The 20,422-nt window shown below is 40.7% G+C and overlaps 2 protein-coding genes across 5 annotated transcripts in view; one reads left to right on the top strand and one right to left on the bottom strand.

Annotated features, from left to right (window-relative positions):
• Positions 1-20,422, top strand: part of MGLL (monoglyceride lipase) — a 114,700-nt gene that overhangs the window by 7,260 nt on the left and 87,018 nt on the right. The gene's annotated exons all lie outside the window — the stretch shown is intronic.
• The window catches only part of KBTBD12 (kelch repeat and BTB domain containing 12), a 62,145-nt gene that overhangs the window by 26,048 nt on the left and 15,675 nt on the right, over positions 1-20,422 (bottom strand). For 3 of the 4 annotated variants that reach the window (XR_012765232.1, XM_075432588.1, XM_075432587.1), the window contains exons 2-4: positions 11,019-12,153; positions 9,801-10,071; positions 6,404-6,554 (exon numbers count right to left, since the gene is read on the bottom strand). Coding sequence is in view for 3 of the 4 variants with exons in the window: in XM_075432588.1 (XP_075288703.1) it covers positions 6,404-6,554; positions 9,801-10,071; positions 11,019-12,088 (1,492 nt within the window). In the remaining variant the exon portion in view is untranslated. Of the gene's footprint in view, positions 1-788; positions 5,852-6,403; positions 6,555-9,800; positions 10,072-11,018; positions 12,154-20,422 lie in introns of those variants that run through there. The other variant, XM_075432589.1, reaches the window with a different exon arrangement.

The raw sequence follows: 20,422 nt of genomic DNA, 5'->3' as shown, positions 1-20,422 counted from the left end.
GCCACTGATGCTGTAATTCTTTATCATATAATTAAGTCCTCAGATGACAATACCAAGCAACATGTATTCTTACTAGTACCTCTTTGAATTTTTATCAAAGGAACCTGGGAAATGGGTGGAAAAAAGGAGTAATTCTCCAACAAGCAAGTGAAATCTAAGCTTTGCCTCCTGTAAAATAATTCACTGTTAAATTGATCTCTGGAATGCACAATGGATTTAATAGCACTGATCTCTTATGTAACATTTCCTTTCATTACTCTCTAACAGCACTCAAGCTGAGAACCTCAGCTCTTGCGTTGCCCTCTCACTCTCTGCAAAGCAGGACTGCATAGCTGGTTTCTTGGAGAAATCAGGGAGCAATAAAGCTAGCCCTGACAGGCACTTCCAAAGACGAAACCGAGAAGCACTGTCATTCTTTACTAACACAGAGCAAAGCAGATGAGGTAATGCAGCTTGTAGAAGACTTCAGGGCAAAAGATTGATTAGAAGCAGGGCTGAAAAAACAGATTATTATCTTCCTAAACACGGTCAATGCTTCAGTTCCCACTCCTTCTTTTCTCCTGTAATGCCTTGCTCTCATTCTCTTAGTAATTCTTAAGTGAGTAGAAAGCATTTCTGACCTCATCTATCAGACCAAATTTTTGCCTTTTTTGTTCCTCCCTGCACACAGGCACTACGGAGGCGGTGGCACAGGTATAACAGAGCAGAATCAGGCCCATGAGCTGCTACTTGTCAGAAGTCCAAAGCATGTTTATAAATAGACACATTTATTTTAGAAGAAGGTGTTATTCAAATGCACAGTTAATACTCCAGCATCAAAGCTAAAATGTCTCCTTCCAGCCCCTCCTACACATGCTTTCCTTTCCAGAGAGACCTCAAAGTACATATTCAAATAAGTATTTTATGGTCGAGATGTTCAGTGTCTATTTGAACCTCCTTTAACTGCTTAAAACTTTTAAATGAAGCTCTCAGCAAGAACTCGGGCAAAAAATTAAGTTGTAAGAGGTGGCATGCCAGGCTAAGGAGGATAAACAAAAATTCTTTGATTCCTAAATCTTCCCTAATAGGCTTTCTTGTTTAAGTCCTTCTATGTGCTCTTATTTATAAAGCAGGAATTATATAACATAAAAGCAACACATGGTTAAAGCTGTCATGGTGATACAACATTTTTTACCAGAGACCTGTATTTCAGAGACAGTAGTTCTACTGAATGTGTTTTAACATAAGCTAATGAATATGGCATTCAAAGGGATTCATTTGGATAAATTTTCCTAATTTGTACGTTGGCTGTAATAAGTTTTCAGAGACTTAGCTGGAGAGGATATTTTTTTAAGCAAGAGATTAAAATGCATGACCTTAAATAGAGCCCTCCCATCTGGTTTTCTTCCAAAAGTGTCTCAATTGCCTCTGTCATTAAGAACACAATACTGCTCTTTCTTGGGCTTTCCAACGAATATAGTTATGTTCCTGGGAAAATATGGAGAGAAAGAGCTAAGACCAGTTAAATGGGATGAATAGGAGAAAGGATTTTGAGCCTTAGGAAATGCTGTTCGTTTACTTATGAGGATTATGTACACTGTATAAATAGCATAAGAGTCTCTAGGAACATTACACAACAAACAGACAATTACATTGCAGGATTGCTGATTAAGACACATGGTACAGGTTCCTGAACAATGCTATTACTCACACCAAAAACTCGAATCTATTTCTCATTTTCCTTCCATCAGTGTGACTCTAGAATAATTCAATTTAAGTCATTAAGGTTTTTCACGCTGGAGCTGGCAATTAGGCTGGGAAGAATTTTTGGACAGTGACTGTGTACTCTCTGTTCTGTGCCTATAGGACCTTTCAGAAATTAACACTTCAAAGGCTAAGTGTCAGATTCTGATCTGGGTTAGAACAAAATGAGTCTGACACAACACAACTGAGATCAGCAGACTACTTACTACAGATTTACACCTACATGGATGACAGCAAAAACTAGACTTGTATATCAAAGAGTCTGCTGCTGCATCTTATTCAGAGCTAGTGCTCCATCCACTCTTTTTGCTTCATATTAATGATAGAAATAGCATTCACACATCAGAGACATTCTATAGGATCAACTTTCTCTGCAGTAATTTTTCATTTATGCTCTAGAGTCCCACCTAATCCCGAATGTGCTGACACCTGTATGAACTGTACAGGAAGACAGAGATCCTGCCTGAAAGAGCTGACAAATTTACTTCATTCAAGGACTTTGTTTTCAGGAGTTGCTTGAAAGAAATCTCATCTCTCTGCAACACTACTTCATGTACCCACCTAGAGCTATATATTTCTTTATTTCATGTTTTTATTTCTGGGAAGCGGGGCTTGGTCCTCATGGCATACAGAAGATATCTTGCATTTACCTGTTTCCAGCTTGCCTCCCTCCCTCTCCTTCCTCTGCCCCCAGCAATCCCCAGGGGATCTTCTTAGATGGGTGTGCACCACAGGACACCCATGGAGACCGTGCACCACGTAAGGAATGAGTATGATGTGAAAAGGGGTGATGCTTGTAGGAATCCAAGCAATGCCGTTGACCATGCTTCTGAAGTGCCCCTTCACAGTGTCCCATGAGTGGGGCTGCATGGGAGCCTGATAGATGTTCAAGTTCTGTGCACACACACTTCACCATGGGGAACGCCTATTTGGAGTAAGGAGGGGTATAAATGGCGACGGTAGAGACGCCACAAAAATCTCTCTCATCTGTAGCACAAAAGCTTAGTCATTATGCCTGAGCATCTCTGAGGTCACCACATGAGGACAACCTATGAGCTCTTCAGAATGTGTCTTTTTTGCACAAATCACCCTCGACAGCATCTTTCTAGATTCCCAGAGTGCTCGACATTCCTTATGCAGCAGGGGGATGTCTGAGAGATCCACAGCTATGAAGCGCCTGCAGTGGTTTTACCATCCTCATGACAGTTGCTATTCTTTGGTCTGTCACTGTCAACCTCCGTTCTTTCCTTTCGCATTCTCTCCTGCATGTCATCTGCATGATCAAGTACCACATCAGCCAGATTAAGAACACTTTCTCTGCCGTCTTTTCAATGCCATGAATTGCCTGTTCACCCCGCTGGGGTTACCATCACAATTGTTTCCAAAGGAAAACTGGACCCACCTCGCAGCCCAAAAGCCTCAGAACTCTCAAGGTAACAAGAACTTGTCACCACGAATAAACCGTGGAAGGAAGCTTTTCCATGTGAGCTTTTAATTACATTTGGCGAGTGTGAGTTTACAGCTGGAGATGAGGCCATGTGTGATATCAGCAGAACAAGGTGCCAATATCAGTGACTGTATCACTGTTTCCAAACAGAATTTGTTTGAAAATCGCTTCATCATATTGAGAGGTCTTGGAAAATGCTTTAATCTCTTCCACAGAGTTTTCAGACCATAATGGTTAACATTTACCAACCACATTGTCTTCTTAATTTTAACAGATAAATCTTCATTTCCACCCACAGTGTTAAAGATGGATTTAAAGCAGCATATTCAAAGGTAGCATTTGTTGACAAATCATTTTTGGCTCAGTGTCAGGTTTGTCTTTCAATTAAAAAAATTAGTTCTAATATTATTTTTTTTCTTAAGGAAACAAGACTTCTGCAATTACTCTCACTGCACATGTGTTCTGTATCTGCATTCACATTATTTTGTCTGCCTTCCACAGCTTTTGCACCTGTTGGCCAGTTTCAACCAAATTTACAGATTTATGGACGCTAAAGTCCTTGCAAGGTTTGTGAAAATAGGCAATCAGAAGTTCGCAAAAACAGCCCAGACCTAGGTCAAAATGTCTTCCCTGCAACTGATATTCATGCTACCTGGTAGTAACTCATTCATGTCTACTCTTGCTGCAGTTACACCTTGAGTGGATGGAGCAGCAAAACGCAGGCAGGCTCAGAAACGCAATGGTAAAAATAGCACAATCTTCCTCAAAAATATGCTCCCTAGAGCAATGTGTGAGCTTAAACCTTTGGTATAAATTACAAGCAAGTTTGTTCATTACAGTGAAATTACCCCAGATTTACACTGTCAAAACTGAGAGCAAACAGTGCCTTTATGTGCATTTGGTTACATTAAGCAGCAAGAGGGAAGGGCCCAGTGCAGCGAATTGTTCATCTCAAGATTAAGCGCGTTGATTCTCTTCAGACAGCTCGAATAAGGACTGCTCGAGGGCAGGTGTGTGAACCAGCAAAGTGACGGAGACAGAACAAGAGCCTGTTCTGGCCCCCGCGCTGATCTGGTTGTTAGCATATATTTTCTCACAAAAAAAATATTGGTGCTGGCTGACATGTAAGAAAGAGTTCAAGTCAATGTTCAGCTTCCTGAACACTGCAGCACTAGCAGCTTTACATAATAAAAACAATGCTTCTTATTTTTTTACGTTAGCAAAATGCTTGTGAAGGTCTGTAAGACCATGAACTTTCCTCAATGCCATTTAAACAGGTGCTTTTCAGATTTAAATACTTTGCTTTGTGTTCAATCTGTACATTTCATTACTGTAATCACTCAGATATGCTTTTTTCTTTGTGAGATTTTGAGGGAAGAAAATAGATGCAATTTTCCCTATTAGCCACTCCTTTTCCTTGTCTCAGTGTCAGGCTCGCTGTGAAGAAGACTGTCAATTTTTTTTATCACATGCATCCCAAAGCGACTCTTTTTTTTTCTCCCTGAATCTCTTGTGTCATCACGGTCTTGATCTCAGAGCACTTCTTACTGAAACGCATGAATATAGCCTTTATCTTCCCAACTATTACGCCTGCTGCTGCTGCCCCATTACAGCATCAGTGTCAGTATAAATAATTATATATATTTAACCTTTTACAAAGGACAGAGTTTCCACATTGCTGAAGCATCTTTGAACCTGGGCAGCCAACACTCTTGTTATTAAACAGCACACTGATGTTCTCTGTCACTAACCTTTGACAATAATGAAAGGATTTTCTGTTAGCAAAACTGTCTTTTCCATAAGGGCTTCTTTCACCCTTTCTCCTGTGTCTATGGTCCTGTCTCAAACTACTTAAGAGAAAGAAGTTTCTCTAAAAGAAGACAAATTCAGCATTAAAGCCACTTTCCTCTTCTGTTTCAAAGACACCTTTTTCAGATACAATCCCTGCAAAATGCTTTCTGTATTACATTCCAGGAACAACCTCTCCTTTGTGCATGGTCTATAACAACGCAGACAAAACCAGAACACCCCTTATATGGGAGGCATATTCAGTTGATAAGACTGTATTTATTGTGTTCACTTTGATAAGCTTGTAAGCAGGAATAGTTTGAAGCAGATGGGATTGAAAGGTCCTGAGGTATTGGTGTGATTGCTACATTTTTCATGTCTGATGCTCCCCACGGGACCACAGGAGCATGGAAGGGCATGAGTAACTCACAGCCCACCTGTGGATTAATTGACTATATGAACTTTTTTCCCACTTCTTCAAGAACTTTCCAGTCATACACCTTCTCTCCATCACTTAGACACCTGTCTGGCAACTATTCTCGTTCCAAAATGCCCCTTTCAACTTTTTCCCCACTGCCCCCAATGCCTTTCTTCTCTGCCTTTCTCTGCTTTACATCATTTTCTCCTTCGAAAAATCCCTTGCTTGCCACCTTCTGAGGTGTTTGCTAGTGTTCAGAAACAGGTGATGTTCTTTCTGTTGTCTTGGAAAGAGGTTGGGATGGGGCCATGCAGGATGGTCTTTGGGAAAAGCACCATGTTACGGATGAGCTGCAGAACTGGGGATAGCGATGAGGATCATTTTGAGACAAAAGGTTTTGGGGTGGGAGAGTACTGAACTCTTTCACACAAATCTTCGAACTTCTGGTCCAAATACTGTTTTGAAACAAAAATTTGAAACTATTCAATCAAAGAATGACAAAATGAAAGATTTCGATTTTCAAAAAAAATGCAGTGCATTGAGGTGGGCGGAAGATTGATTGAATTTTATCGGAATCCACAAATAATGTTGGTTTTGACTGGGAGATCCAAACTCTTTTTCCCTATGCCATTCCTTCATGGCGTTAGGCATGTTCCTTTGCTTTTCACTGCTCACCTGTGAGACGGTGCTAACAAGGCTTGTCTACCCACCTTTTAAAATTCATTATTATTTGTAGCACACACTGATACTCCAAAGAGAAGTAATTTAAAAAGCAAAGTATCTTTGTTACGTTAATCCAGAACACTAAACATTCACTTAATTTAATCTACAGAAAGGAAGAAATGACACAGGGAAAAAATGACTCTAGAAAAATACTGTCCATTTAGTCCAAAATACTTTGTCCTAGCGTACATAGCAAAGGGTGAGATATTTCACCTTGCAGAGGCAAATTGGGGGAAAGAAGAAAAAGTCATGGTGCTGTCTATTAAAAATCTGTTTCCTCTTACCCAAGACATAAATCTCGCTGTTGACTACGGTTGTGCTGAAGCGGTATTTGGAGTACTTCATTGGCGCGCCTTCTGTCCATTTGTCTTGGCCCGGGTCGTACCGAAACGTTCTGTTACTTAATCGATCCGGCTCATCGTCAGGCAGATCCATCTGTATGAAGTATGACAGCCAGATAATAATACAACATTTGGAGGCCTCTGCACATGCCTGCATGCAATTAATCACAGCCGACAGCTGAGCAGATAAATAACATAAACACATCAATTATAGCTGCGAAGTGATTCATACTCACTTGGGTTTAACAGCACCCATGACTTCTGGCTGGGAGTACACTGTAGAAGGCAAGTGAATAAGAGGGCATCTATATTCTGCAGCAATAAAGCTGAGGATTTGGGTAATAACATTACATTGATGGGCCTGGCTCTGGCAGAACGTACCTCTTTCACAAGGCTGCTGTAAAGTCCTAATAATAATAGAGGAAAACCCAGTCCATCTGACTTTTTTTTCTTCCTGCTAAAGGTTGAAATCTATTCCCACTGTTACTCAGACTGTACCGTGAGTCTCGGTGAGGTACTTTCCTGGCCTTCCTCTGGCCTCTGTGTATACATAATTTATTCTCAAGTCATTCGCAAGTTTATTTCATCAGCCTAACCAGAGTAATGTTGTTCAACTGCTGTAACTTCTCCTTCAATAGTTTTCATAATAAGCTCCTAACCCTCCTCTAGATCTTTGCTGCCATAATATTCTTTTTAGATTCACTCCCACTCCTCTTGTTCTCTCTAATCTTCTTCCCCTTTCTCTGCCTGACTCTTGTGACGCAGGGAACTCAGATGATGTTTTCTGAGTACGACACCCTTGAGTGTAAGCAGTAGGCTGTGGAGGGAGGATCCTGAAATATTTTGGATTGAAAGGTTTAAAGTAGAGAGCACGAGAAGGAGAGAACTACTTTGCTTCCTTGTGATGGTGTTACATGTGTTCTTGCTTAGCTTGTCATTTTTCTTTCCCAAAAGACCTTTCCAACATTAATGTCACGGATAAGACAGTTGGAGGCAAACTAGAAAGTAAATATGTAGCCCCTTGGTTACTCCTTGCAAGTGCCCAGGGGCATGCTCTTTCTCCATGGTAAATGAGAAACACTAATTTATTCACCAAAAGAGGGGTAAACTGTGCATTTTCAACACAGAGTAAGCATTTACTTACGAGCAGGCACCAGCTGAAATACTGTAGATTCACACCCTATCTCATTTTTGTGGTACTGTTCACCTCAGAGCACACCCTGTGTTCTTTATGTACAGAAACCCTAGCATCCAACAGCCCTTCTCTCTCTCTCAGGGGTCTGAAACCTTCCCCTCAGCCTCACCAGAGGCTTTCTGCCATTTTAAGAGCCCCCAGTCCCCAAGGCTGGAGTCACTTGGGTTTTTAACTCCACTGGCATCATCTCCTAAGCTGTCATTTTATGTCCTGGCTTGACTTTGTCCTGTCTTGTTTCAATTGCGAAGCCTGAGTGGGAAGGGAACATGTATTTATCTCCGTCCTGTAATGGACACATGCGTTTGTGGCACTCTGTCAATGCTATGTCGTTAGTATTTGTTCAGGATTGACAGAACATTCAGTGCTGCTTGAGCATAGGGACAACTCCTGGCTTGACGAACTGATTTGCTTTCACAGTGCAGCTGTGGTCGCCCCACACATACAGTCACTGGGTCTGGCAGGTGAGTGTGGGAGCTATAAGGTACCATAAGAATTCCACACTCTGCAGCACTGGTCTTAAAGCACTTTTTTGAGAGCTTTAGCTAATTTGTTCTGATCTGTTCAGGTATGCCCTAATCTTACAAAGTTATGAGTTTAATCAATTACTGTTAATCTGCTCATCTAAAGGCTATTTATATACAAACTCAGACTCCCCTGTATCATTACTGATAGTACTGGTCAGCAGGTATCCACTCCAGGTATTTTCAAGGTGCTTGTAATTTTTTTTGTTAAACCAATCTTGGCTCAATATTCCTGACTTGTTCTTCTAAGTCACTTTACCCCCTTACAGTCTGTTCTGGAGAACTATTAAGAAAGACAAGTTGGTTGTCTGATTTCAAAATCTATCTATGTTATATGACATATCTTTCAGTTCAAGTTTTTTTACAGGTGGATTGTTTCTACATGAAGTGTTTTCATATTTTAATCCTTTAAATAGCAAGGCATCCTTGCTCAGTTGATTCAGTATCAGAAATACTCTGATCTTTCTGTTGTCTCCTCTGGGGACTCCTGCACTCAAAATATCCAAAGAGGCGAGAATCTTGTTTGCTGAATGCATCTCATTTTTTAATACTTTTAACAGTAATTTATTTCAAGAGAACACGAACCAATGAGATGTGATGGCAGTCTGAACAGGTTGCTGTTGGCAATAGGGATTACAGAAGCTCTACTTGATTGTCAGGGAAATGTGGGGCTTTTTCTTGAATGCTGAAATCTGAACTGTGATGAGCAGTAAATACAAATGGGTTACACTCTTAAAGATCTTTAACACTTGGAGCAACTGGAGAGAGCAAGCACTGTTCCTGACATTGACCTTCCTAGTAGCATAGTTCTGTATATTCCCTGTACTGATGAATATGGTATCTGTGGCCCTGCTGAAGATTCCAGTTAAAACTTTCCATGGCCATGTAATGCAACTGAAACAAATAAACGGATTGATTAAAGGAATCTGTTTTCCAGAGAAAGATCTGACTTTTGATTTGAAATATAATGAAAATCAAATACATGAACTTTGGTCAACCAAGAAAGTTTCCTGAGCAATTGAGGTGAACTTTACTTTTCAGATATAAATCTGTCCCTGAAATTTACCCACGTATGTGCTTTTTGAAGACAGGGCTCAGTTAAGGGCTTCTATACGATTTAAATACCATTATTTACTGATACCTAGAAAAATCAAGCAGACAATATATAAGGAAAGGAAAGGCTGAAGTGAATCCATTTTTCACAGCCTGTGATGACAAAGAAGTGCCAAATACGTACTAAATATCATCCTAGTTATTTCAATTCAAGGTCTTTTTGCAAAAATAAGGTATTTAACACAGTAGCTATTTAAAATGGAACACTTGTTTACACAGGAGATGTATTTTAAACTCTTGCTCACTGTGCACATCTCTATGAAAGACCTGCCCTTCCTGAAGTTGATATTTGCAGTGAGGATAGCACAAGATGCATATTATTCCTCTTCAGCCTGTTTGGTTTTCCTTACAGAAGATGTTTAATTAGTGGATGTAAGCAATTTATTCTTCTGTTACCACTGATGTACTTTTCCTGTGCAAGAAGCACCATAAAATTATGCATCATATAAACCAAGCGTAGCTCTGCTTGTTAGCAAACAAACCAAACAAATTAGCTGGCATTTTTCTTAACCTGTGGCGTCCAGCCACCCAGCACATAGAGCTTCTTCTTCACCGCCACCACCGCATGGCAGGCTAATGGGACTGGGAGAGGTGCTGTGCTTCTCCAGGTGCCTTGCTCCATGGAATATTTCTCCACACAGTTTGTGACCAGATACTGGTTTTTCACTTTCATTTGCCCTCCTATTACATAGAGATCGTTTTGGATGGTGCCCAATGCGTAGAGTTCACGGAGTTGAGTGCTGCACAGGCTGTGCCAAAACTGGTTTCCTCGCTGGTGGTATCTGTAGGAAAATCCAAAGTTGTAAACACCCTGGTTCACTGAGGTCCCATCACCTTCCTTTGAAACATTACCCCTTCAACATCACTGTTTATTCAGACAATGGTACAGTGACAAGAGGAGCTTTCTCCTTCACAGAGAAGTTATAAAATTGAGCCCAATGTTTGCAAGATCAAGCATTTTCAGTATGAGGAACCCTAGACATCCTTTCAAATATATTTGACCCTAATTAAGGTAACAAGTTCCTTATTTCTGTGTGTGCTGCTCAATTACAGTTTCCACTGAAGTTAGTGGGAAGAGCAAGAGGTCAACATTACTGAAAATAAGGCCACTTCATCTGCCTTGGCATGGATTTACTTCCTTAAATTTAGGCATCTGCATTTGAAAATGCTGTCACTGTTTTGTCATTTTGTCTTTAGTCCAGAAAGTGTCTGGTTTTCTTTAAAATTGGTGCATCTGAAAGACACGAGTAAAAACAGAATGCTGATTTAAAGCTATCAATCATTATCCTTTAATCTCTGAAGTACTATCATCAACATCAGAGAAGCGCGTTTTCTCTATCTTACTGGACTCTGTGGGTCATTTGCTTGACTGATTTCCCCCTGCTAATGGCCTATAAAAGAGCATCTTAGGAAAGCGGTGAGATTCGAGTAAGGAGAATATAAAATCCACATACACTAACATAGGATCTAATCAAGCTCATTTACACAGAGATGCCACTACAGTAAATCCTCCTCCTTTCAGAAGAAAAGGCATCAGGATTTTGTTGCATGTGTATAATTCATTGTGCCATAAAGATCAATAGTGACGAATTGATTAGAGTGATCAAAATCTCCAGGAAAACTTTCAAGTAAAGAACACTTTGTCTAATGGTCATCTTTTGCCCCCAGAAACACTATTTGGATTTAAAATTTTGAAATAATTGGGGATTTTCCAACAGAGGGTACACACCTATAAATTTCGATGTTCCTTGTCTTTTGTCTAGACATTTTGACAGCACTTGCCTCTCCTGCCACAATAATATCATTATTCTCAGTGACAACACCAGTGCAAACACATCCTAAACCCTCCCCATACTTTGGAGAGGAAATGAAGTAAGTCTTCCGTGTCGCAGGAGCGTAACAAAAACTGGCATCTGCATAGCTACCATGTCTTGACCTAATGCCGAGAGAATTGTTGCCGATGCAGAGTAAGAGATCAGTAGTCTCCATGCCGTATCGCAGGCTGAGAGAAGGGTGGCTGGATAGCTTGATGGTTTTCAGTGCTTCCTCAAACATATCATTGCATTCTGAATTGCACAGGATCATTGTGTTCCTTTTCCGGGCTTCCAGGAGAAAGGAAGGGCTGACAAGTACCAGTCTCACTTGCTTCAGGAGCTCAGTAAGGTGCTCTGCACGTGACTTTCTGCTGTGCTTGACCCATCTAATGACAAGGTCCAGAATGCTCTCCTCCCTGGAAATATTCAGATCATCCGATTTTATGAGAGTCAACAGCTGCTGGAATTCAATCTCTAATATTTCTTCCTGTAAGCTCACCTCAGCAAAATGCTGATACAAGTATTTCCTTGCTTGATCAGATAACTCTTCCGCACCAATGTGGTTTGCAAAGTAGTAGATCCCCACACAGTTGGAAGCATCCATATGATCCATCATGTACTTCTGACACATACTGAAAACATCTTCAATCTGCATGAAATACGCAGCAAGCGCAACAGTCTGCACATTCTGATTAGTGAGGTGCAAATCTGCACTGTACATGTAATCAAGTATTATGGACACGCTCTCTGCAGGGATGTCGTACAGCACCACTTCTCTTTGCGTGCACTCAACCAAGCCACAGGTAAACATGGCTTTGAAATAGGGACTGAAGGCAGCCAGCACCACCTTATGGCAGGGAAAATTCTCACCTTCCGCAACTAGGACAACATCAATTATCTCTGTTGATTCTTTCATTCTCTTTACTTGTTCCAATAAAGTCAAGCTATGGTGCTGCTTTCTTTTCTCCTCAGCCTTAAGATCCATAGCTGATCTCCAAAATTCCTGGTTCTAAATCTCTTTAGAATTCAAGGTCTTCATCAGGAATGTATCTAGAGGTAGAGGTATAACATTGTCCAGTAAGAACAAATTATTGGGCAAATGAATATTGCTGTTAGTATCTAAAGATAGTTATTCTACAGGGTGTGATATAAATCACCAACATAAAAAAAGTACGTAAAATTATGGTGACATCTCAGGCTCAAGATCTCCCAGACAAAATAAAATAAAATCAGCACTTGAAATGATCTTCAATATTCAATAGCCCCCACAAATTTTGTGATTATTTAAACGAAATTACAGACTTCCTTTCAAAACAGTCTTTTCCAGCTGCCTTCTCCCTCCTTTCCCTGATCCCGATCCAGAGCTTATTAAAATCCAGGGAAAGATTTCCCCTGACTTGAATAAACTCAGGCCCTTAGCCCCTTGGCTATTCAAGTTTTGTCTCTCATATGTGCCTGAAGGACATTAGTCCTTGCTTAGATGCTGAAAGTACCTTATATGTTCAACAACCTCTTAGGTTAGACAGCTAGAACAGAGTGGTGCCTTTTCAGTGCTCACAGCTCCTCTCAAACTAGGAACTATGCCTAAGTAGAGACTTCAGAAAAGGGTTTTACAGGACTAAAAACAATGGAAAAAACATTAGACTTGCTTCTCTCATTAGTTTTTATAGTGCTCTACACCTCTGCAAAGCAGGTGGGAAATAAAGCCACTAATACAACCCCTGAACTGCGGTTCACTGGCATTTTACAGAGGTGTAGTGCACATGTGGATGTTTGATGCTCTGCCTTACCACCAGACCTGGCTACCAGTTTGCACAACAGTTTTGATTCAGAAGCTCTGTACTTACACCCTTGCAAAGCAGTTGGGAAGCTGCTGCCTCATTACTCTACCAATGGATTTGTCTCTGCCCCATTGTGCCCCACTTTACCAGTAGCTTTCTCCCCAGGCTTCAAGCTGAGAGAGCCAAGACAACATTGTGGGCAGAGACAGCTTCCACACCTGAAGCATGGTGGCAGAACTGGCAGGAAGCAACTCAGTCTGATTGGCCAGATTCTCTACTCTTTCACACAAAAATGTAGGTTATATTGGTTTCGACAAAGTTGCTACTGGTTTGCTTTGGAATAAATAAAAGATTAGTAAACAGGGGCCAGCTTTTGAGGTCTCCTCCTACTTCTCAGTGGGGTGTTTAAGTGCTGCAGATTCACAGAGTTTTGGTTCCTCTCTGTAAGCTCAAATGGGATTTTTAATTAATTTGTAATTATTCACATACTCCGTCTAGTTTTATTTATGGGGAAAACATAAGGAACTTCATGGTCCCATTTCTGTTTTTTTGGGGGAGGCCCTTTGCTGAACCTCTCAGGCTCTCAGATCAGCAAGCTGCAAATGCGAGATACAGTGGTAGAGCTGTCAATGGGAGAATGATGTTTACCCATCACTTGAGGGATACCAGTCCTTAACACAGTTTTTGTCTCTAATGTGGTAACGCATCAAGGACTGATGCCATGAATCATCGTGACACAGACAAGTCCTAAAGTTTTGGTATAACCATGTTTGAAACACATTGTAAACACACTACTATTGCTTAATGAGGCTGTTCAAATGAGTAACATTCCTGACCAGCTTAAATATTTGCAGGACCAATGTTTTGTACGACAAATTGAACTGGTTTTCTCAAATCCCAGAAGCACAAAGAGTAGTCTTAGTTTCATTAAATAAATATGTATCAACATAAAAAATGAGTGTATGAATTCCTTGAAATCCACCTAGGGCCATTTTCTCAAACAGTCCAGATGTCTCTACAGAACTAGATTTTTTAAAAAAAATATTACCGTTATTTCCAGGTGAAAAAGATATCTACAGCTTTATCATCAAGCTCAGACCTATTCTTTCAGCTGTTCAGTTGTTTTTGGAAGTAGTCATCATTCTGTTTTAGCAAATTATATAGATTCCTCACTACAAGTGCTAAATTAGAAGCCAGGTATGCTTCAAGACTAGCATTTCATTGGTTTTATCGATTCTTTCTGTATTCCAAATCTGGAACTAGAAGCAACATATCTGAGAAATTAATTTGAATTATCACCAGATTTTAAAAATGGGTTTGGAAGACAAAACACTAAATTCATAATCTGGATGTGGGCCAAGCTCTCAGCTCTTCCTATGGTACTTTTAAAAAAATCAATCAAAGAGCAGTAAGTTTAGTACAAAAAATAACGTGATAATATTACCAAAATCAAGAACTTTTTTTTTCTAGCTACATTGAAAAGAAATACTGCATTTGGGAAAACATAGGTCTTAATCCTGCATCAGCTGCCTCTGGAGCAGTCTTTACAATCAGTAGAAGCCTTTTATGAGACAGAAAATGTTCTCTTTTTTTAATCCTACATGATGACTAGACGACCAGTTTATTGTTTTGTCCTATTTTATTACCTTGTAATATTTGAGCTTCACTGCATTTTGGTAAAAGAACCACAGCATATTTCACATATTATAAGCACACGTATCTTAAGCAGATGAGCTGTAGTGTCTTTAACCAGGTTGTTCACTCCCCGACTGCATGAAAGCATTAATAACTACCAACAAGCCCCAAATCCTGTTTAGTAATCCGACTAATCAGGGTTTTTCCTCCAAAATGATCAACTTCTCTCCTTTCCCTTTTGTGATGTCAGAGCTCCACACATCCTCCAGCTTTTCCATAATGGATAAACTGTGCATTTCTAATGTGAAGAACAAGTGCGATGATTAATCATCATCATCCTTCCCATTTTTTTGTACAGACCGGGAAGCAGCAGCACTTAGAACCCAGTTATGATTTCACTTCCTTTGCTGGTCACCTTTAAGTTTTCTTTCACTGTTAATTTTGCTTTCTTGAGAGAAACATTTTGTCTTTAATTACACCGTTCAGCAGATTTGTGAATTTTGTGTGTTCATTTAACAGCGATTAGGGTATCTGTGCAACATCCTCACAGCCGTTTTCTCCTCTCTTTCATCATTAAGATGTTAGCAATAGGAATCTCATGGCACAATGTAGCTCATGATGTCCTACACTCGGCACAAATTATCTGATGGATACATCCTACACCTATGACTGAGATGGAGGGCACTCCCCACCCGCACCCAGTGCGGGTTGATCTCCTCTGCCGCCCGCCAAGCTGGTGGGGTGGCTTTGGGCATCCTCCCCAGGAGCAGAGCTATGTGCAGCCTGTGAGTAGTAGGTGCGGTGGCCTCCCCTCTCCTGGCACTGGCCCAACCCAACCGTCACCTCATCCTTGGGCAGAACTGTGCGAGGAGCCTCCACCTTACAGTCAGGATCGCCGGCAACCCTCCAAACTCCTCTTCACCCACCTCACCGAGCTCTGCAGAGCAACGCTACTTCTCTGCTACAGGCAGAGCGTGATTACCGTACCCTTTCAAGAAGGCAGTACATCTCCTTGCTTTGATAGCACACCAAGCTCCTGACTGAACTGTACTCAATAAAATTCTGCTGTCAACCTGTATGCATGTCTACCTTCTCCATCCTACAGCTGCGGAAACTGAAGCTAAAAGGTTAAAAAGAGAACAGGATTAAAACCCAGGGGTGAAATCCTTTCATTAACTTCAGAAATTCATCCCTGTGCATTAGCTACAAACTTGTCACTCCCTTCCTGGCTTTTAGCAGTGTTTAGGTGAGGTCATTGGAAGGATATTAATATTCTCCTTTATATCACTGGAAAGACTAAGACTATTAAAGGGTAATAATGAAACAGTGCTGCTTTGCTTTCCCCTCTGGGTTACAGAGGAAAAAGATGGTACATTGATATTAAAAGAAAGGATAAATGTGATACAAATATAATTTGCAGTGAGACACTATACTGAGATTGTGCCAGAGGCTGGGCTGTCATTATAAAACCTCCAGTGCAAGGCTCAAATCCTTTGTAATGTCACCGGGAGCTGAAATCAGAGTTATTGCCTTATTCAGAGTTCGAGGATTTTTCTTTCTTCTATTCTGAAAAATGGGTTCAGGTGCGAATCTTCATTTGATGTTATTTTATTTCAGAGCCATGCTGTTAATTTTCCTCCAGTTCTGTCTGCTACTTTTATTTTTATATCAGCTGTTTTGTTAGTCTAATTTAACCTTTTTTTTGCCTTTGTGTCATGACCTTATGAAGAGTCGCATATAATTTTATGCAAGAGCTACAGCATACGTTTTGCAAGGCAGTAGGGTGCTGCATGAGCAGTTCAACACATAAATAAGTACACTGCTGTGAGCTCAGCTCTACAGCTTTTATGAAGCTATCAAACTATAAATAAACGCTGTCTTCAATTCTCAGTTACTCTGCAGCCTCTTTGAACTGCCCCAGCGCAAAGGGACTGTAAACCAGATGGAAGCATCTCCTCAGGAATTTCCCTTAACCTCTGAAAAAACAAAAGCTACCTTGTAATTAGAGACATTATGTGTCTGTATTTTTGTCTGGGACAGATTTTTCTTGGTTTTTTTACCCCCAGTCCCAAGGAATCTGCTCTTACCCGTGCTGTGGCGGGAGGGTGGGAGCTGCGGGACCTGGCGCAGAAGAGGTCACAGCACCCAGCATGAGACAGGAGCTGCGGCGCGGGGGGCACCTCCTGCATCCTCCTCCTCCTCCTCCGCTTTTTTTTCTCTCCTTCTCTGCCTTAATGAGGCTGCCCTGTCTTCAGCCTGCCTCCCTTCAGGTGCTGAAAGGATCAGAGTTCAGTCACATCAAAGAATTGGTGCCTCTGCCTATGAATTATTTGTGCTTCCTTTGTTATCAGTCAGCTGAGAAGCAAATCTGTTAATTGTGTGCATTATGACATTTGGCTGACAGCCACAGCGAGGCAGAAATCAGTACCCAGATGATAATAACGTTATCATCTCAGGGTTTAATTATGAAGGCCGTGCTGGCATTTAAGATCAAGATTTTAAACCATGCAAAAGATCCCGTAGTGCTTGTGAAGGGCAAATAATAACACTAATCTTCATACAAGGAAAAGATATAATAGGAGTGAGATATAGAAAGGAAGCTTCCAGGGAGTTATAGATGTTTCTATATCTATTAGCTATTATCTATATAGGAACTATTATCCTAATTCTGATACCTGGAAGGATGAAGGAAGAAATTATCACGATTGAATTATAAGAATTTAGAGGGTGATAAGGTGATAAAAGCAGCTATAGCACCTATTTATCAAGAACAAATTGTGTCAATCCAATCTAATTTTCTTCATTTTTTCAGGGATAATAGGGGATAAATTAGATACTTTGTCTTGAGTGAAGTTACTGATATGGTCCTACACAATATTGTTAGAAACAAATTGTGATGAAATCAACAGACTAAATCAACATAAGTTAGATGCCTGACTGGCTGAAAAAAAAAACAGTTTCAAAGAATAGTTATTGGTGGTCAGACTAGGAAGAATTTCTAGTCTGTGCCTAGAGATCTGTGGTGAAAAGGTCACTCACAGTTTCAGGGAACATTTACTTTCTTGCTTTGACTTAGATATTATTTCTTGAATTAAAAATACACAAACTCATGGCAGAGCATTTGAGTGGGAGAAGATCCAATTCTTTTTCGGAAATTTACGTCTATATGGTTTGAAAGGGCATACAGGTAAGTGCCTCTAATAAACAGCTCTCAGCGACAACTAGACATTTAGTGTTTGGATGTGTCTCAAGTGCCACCATATCTACTAGCAGCCAGGGTACCTTTTCTGAAGTTTTCTGTATTCTGTCCATTGGTAGTTACATGGAGCTTTAGGATTTTCATGTTTTCAAAGCATGTAATAAGTTAAAAGTCCAAGTCCTATTTAAGCTCCTTGTACAGTTTAGGAACTGAAGTGTCTGTGTCACTTTTAAAGGTAAACCTCAGCATTCAATTGCTTAGGCAGTTTTAAAAGGTCTACCAGATGACGTGATCTCCTTCCCATTGAAGTCAGAGAAAGACCCCTCCTTGCTCAGCCCAGTGGATCTCTCAGGATCAGCCCCACAGCAGGTACGTTTCGAGTGATCTGAACTGATTTATTGCTGGAAGGGAAGGAGGAATTTTGAGGTTTTGAAACTGTGAACACTACAAATAAAATTGTGTCATTGGCCTATACAAGATAAAGTATGACACTCCTTCTGAGAGAGATTTTAACTGTTTTTCTCCCTCAGTCCCTGTGGCACCTTGCTTATTTTCACATGCCATCTGATACCGAGGAGCCTGAGCCAAGGTGGTCTGAGGTCTCATGCTATCCAGGCACGGGCCAGCTCCTGCTGGGACATGTGCTGCTAGACATGCTCATGGGAGCTTTCTTAGCTGGTCACAGCCTACAAGTGGTGTAGAATGGAGCTCTCAGTGCAGAGAGACAGGCTGCTGACCCACAAGCTGCTGCTACAGGTGTAGACAGTTGTGGTAATGCTGGAGTCCCCTGTGTGCATCACCACAACACTGCTCCTGTAAGCATCCCACCGCCAGCACAGACCAGGATTGTCTCCATTCAGACTGCTACAGACACAGCCTGTCCTTTCTGTAGAAGCTTATTTGTTTTCTTTCTCATTTTGTTGCTCTTAATTTAGAACAAAAATAAAATGGGACTTAACAAGGCTCTGGGGGCTAGGAGAGGCTTGACACCTAACAGTGAGATTTTTAAGCAGCCTGCAAAGCTTCAGAAACTGTGTTTGTGAGCACGTTTGACCATCAGAGACCTGAAGATGCTTTGATCAGTTTTCAAAGCCTTTGGGTAGTTTATGATTCTGGAAAGATTTAATAGTTTTGAGCTCCGATTACTGCCAAGACAGAGGCCTAGATGTGGGATTGGATTAATATTGATCCTATCTCAGCAAATACCAAGCTTTTTTTTTTTTTTCCTTTAAACTGTTATAGATTCATGAAAAAAATCAAAGCAGCTGAAAATGAAAGACCCTGTGGGCCATCTTTTCAAATATGCCTTCACCTGACCTTAATCTTACTGTGATTCAAAGCTCAGTGAAGTCAGTCAAAAGAATCACATGATTTAAGTAGAAAATGGATGTGGGTCTGTTCACAAACAAATATCTATAAAAATATCCCAGTCTGAGCCAATTATGTGCATTAATTGCATGAGAAGAATAGAAGCTAAATATATATATAGAGAGAGCCCATTTCTTTTACAGTTCACATGTGCAGATCATTTTTCTTGCATATCAAAACTAATTGAAATGGCAAAGTGCTCATTCACAGACGGAAGATGCACAAGTTTTTTACATATCCAATGACAGATGCCAGCAGAAGGAAAGTGTAGTTTTAAAATTTATTTCAGTAGCTGTTTAAGCAGCCTGGCAAAGGTCTTAGAGGTTTCTCTTTTTGCATTTATCTAAACATACTGGCAAGTATAGGACAGGCTTGGTTCCTGGAACGATTATATCACACTGTGTAAAGTGGACTGTACCACATTAAAAGAAATGTAATTTAATAATTTAGTGCAAACTATGTTCTATTTGCATTTTTACAACAGAAAAGATTGTGAACTTGAATTGCTAATATCTACATAAAAGTGTGAAGAATGTATCAATTTGGTGAGCAAATGCTAGTGTGTGAAAGCTTTAATATCCCTGTCACCCAGCAGTGAAATTTAAATAAATTGCAAGTTATAAACCCTTAGAACTTGGCATCAGTGTTGCATTAGTTGCTTTTTGAATCCAGCCTTCCCCATAAATTTCCCTAGTTTCAATTTCAATCACTATCAAGCAAATACCTGGGTATGTCCATACCCACAGAAAAGAAAATTCATAGCCACCCATGGCAACAACACAGCACCACCTCCAAAATGGCACCTGCACTAACACTTCTGTTCCATGCCTACTAAATGTGCAGTCCCCACTGAACCCTCACGTTAAAAATGTTCAGCCTCTTGATGGTAAGGATCAGTCCCAGGCACATATAGATAGATACCTCGATGGGAGAAGCAAGAGTTTCTCTGAGCTTCCTCACTGGAAGCAAATCTACATGTTTGCAGGGTTGTGGAGTACGCAAAGCCCCCACCAGCACAGCCCTCAGACGCTGAAATTTCTGCATCTGCAGGCTGATCCTATTTCCACACTGCTGGCAAACCCCACATAGCTGCAAACAAACCCCAAGTTCAATATTGTTTGGAGGTTCCCATCCTAACTTTGTTTGTAATTAATCTCTTACATTTCCTTTTTAAACTGAAGAGCGGGTGCCATAAAAACTGAGAGGGCTTCAAGTCTGGCACCAACAACAGGTCCTACAGCCTCCCCACCATATAGCTGCCTTGTGGCTGACCCCACACCACTGTGGATCGTCCCCCTCTGCAGCATCTTTAAGGGTTCCCCAAGGCATACATTCA

Source organism: Opisthocomus hoazin, chromosome 11 (assembly GCF_030867145.1).
Source record: "Opisthocomus hoazin isolate bOpiHoa1 chromosome 11, bOpiHoa1.hap1, whole genome shotgun sequence".
Classification (NCBI taxonomy): domain Eukaryota; kingdom Metazoa; phylum Chordata; class Aves; order Opisthocomiformes; family Opisthocomidae; genus Opisthocomus; species Opisthocomus hoazin.
The sequence above is the reverse complement of the archived record's forward strand: the minus strand, read 5'-3'. Positions and strand labels throughout refer to the sequence as shown.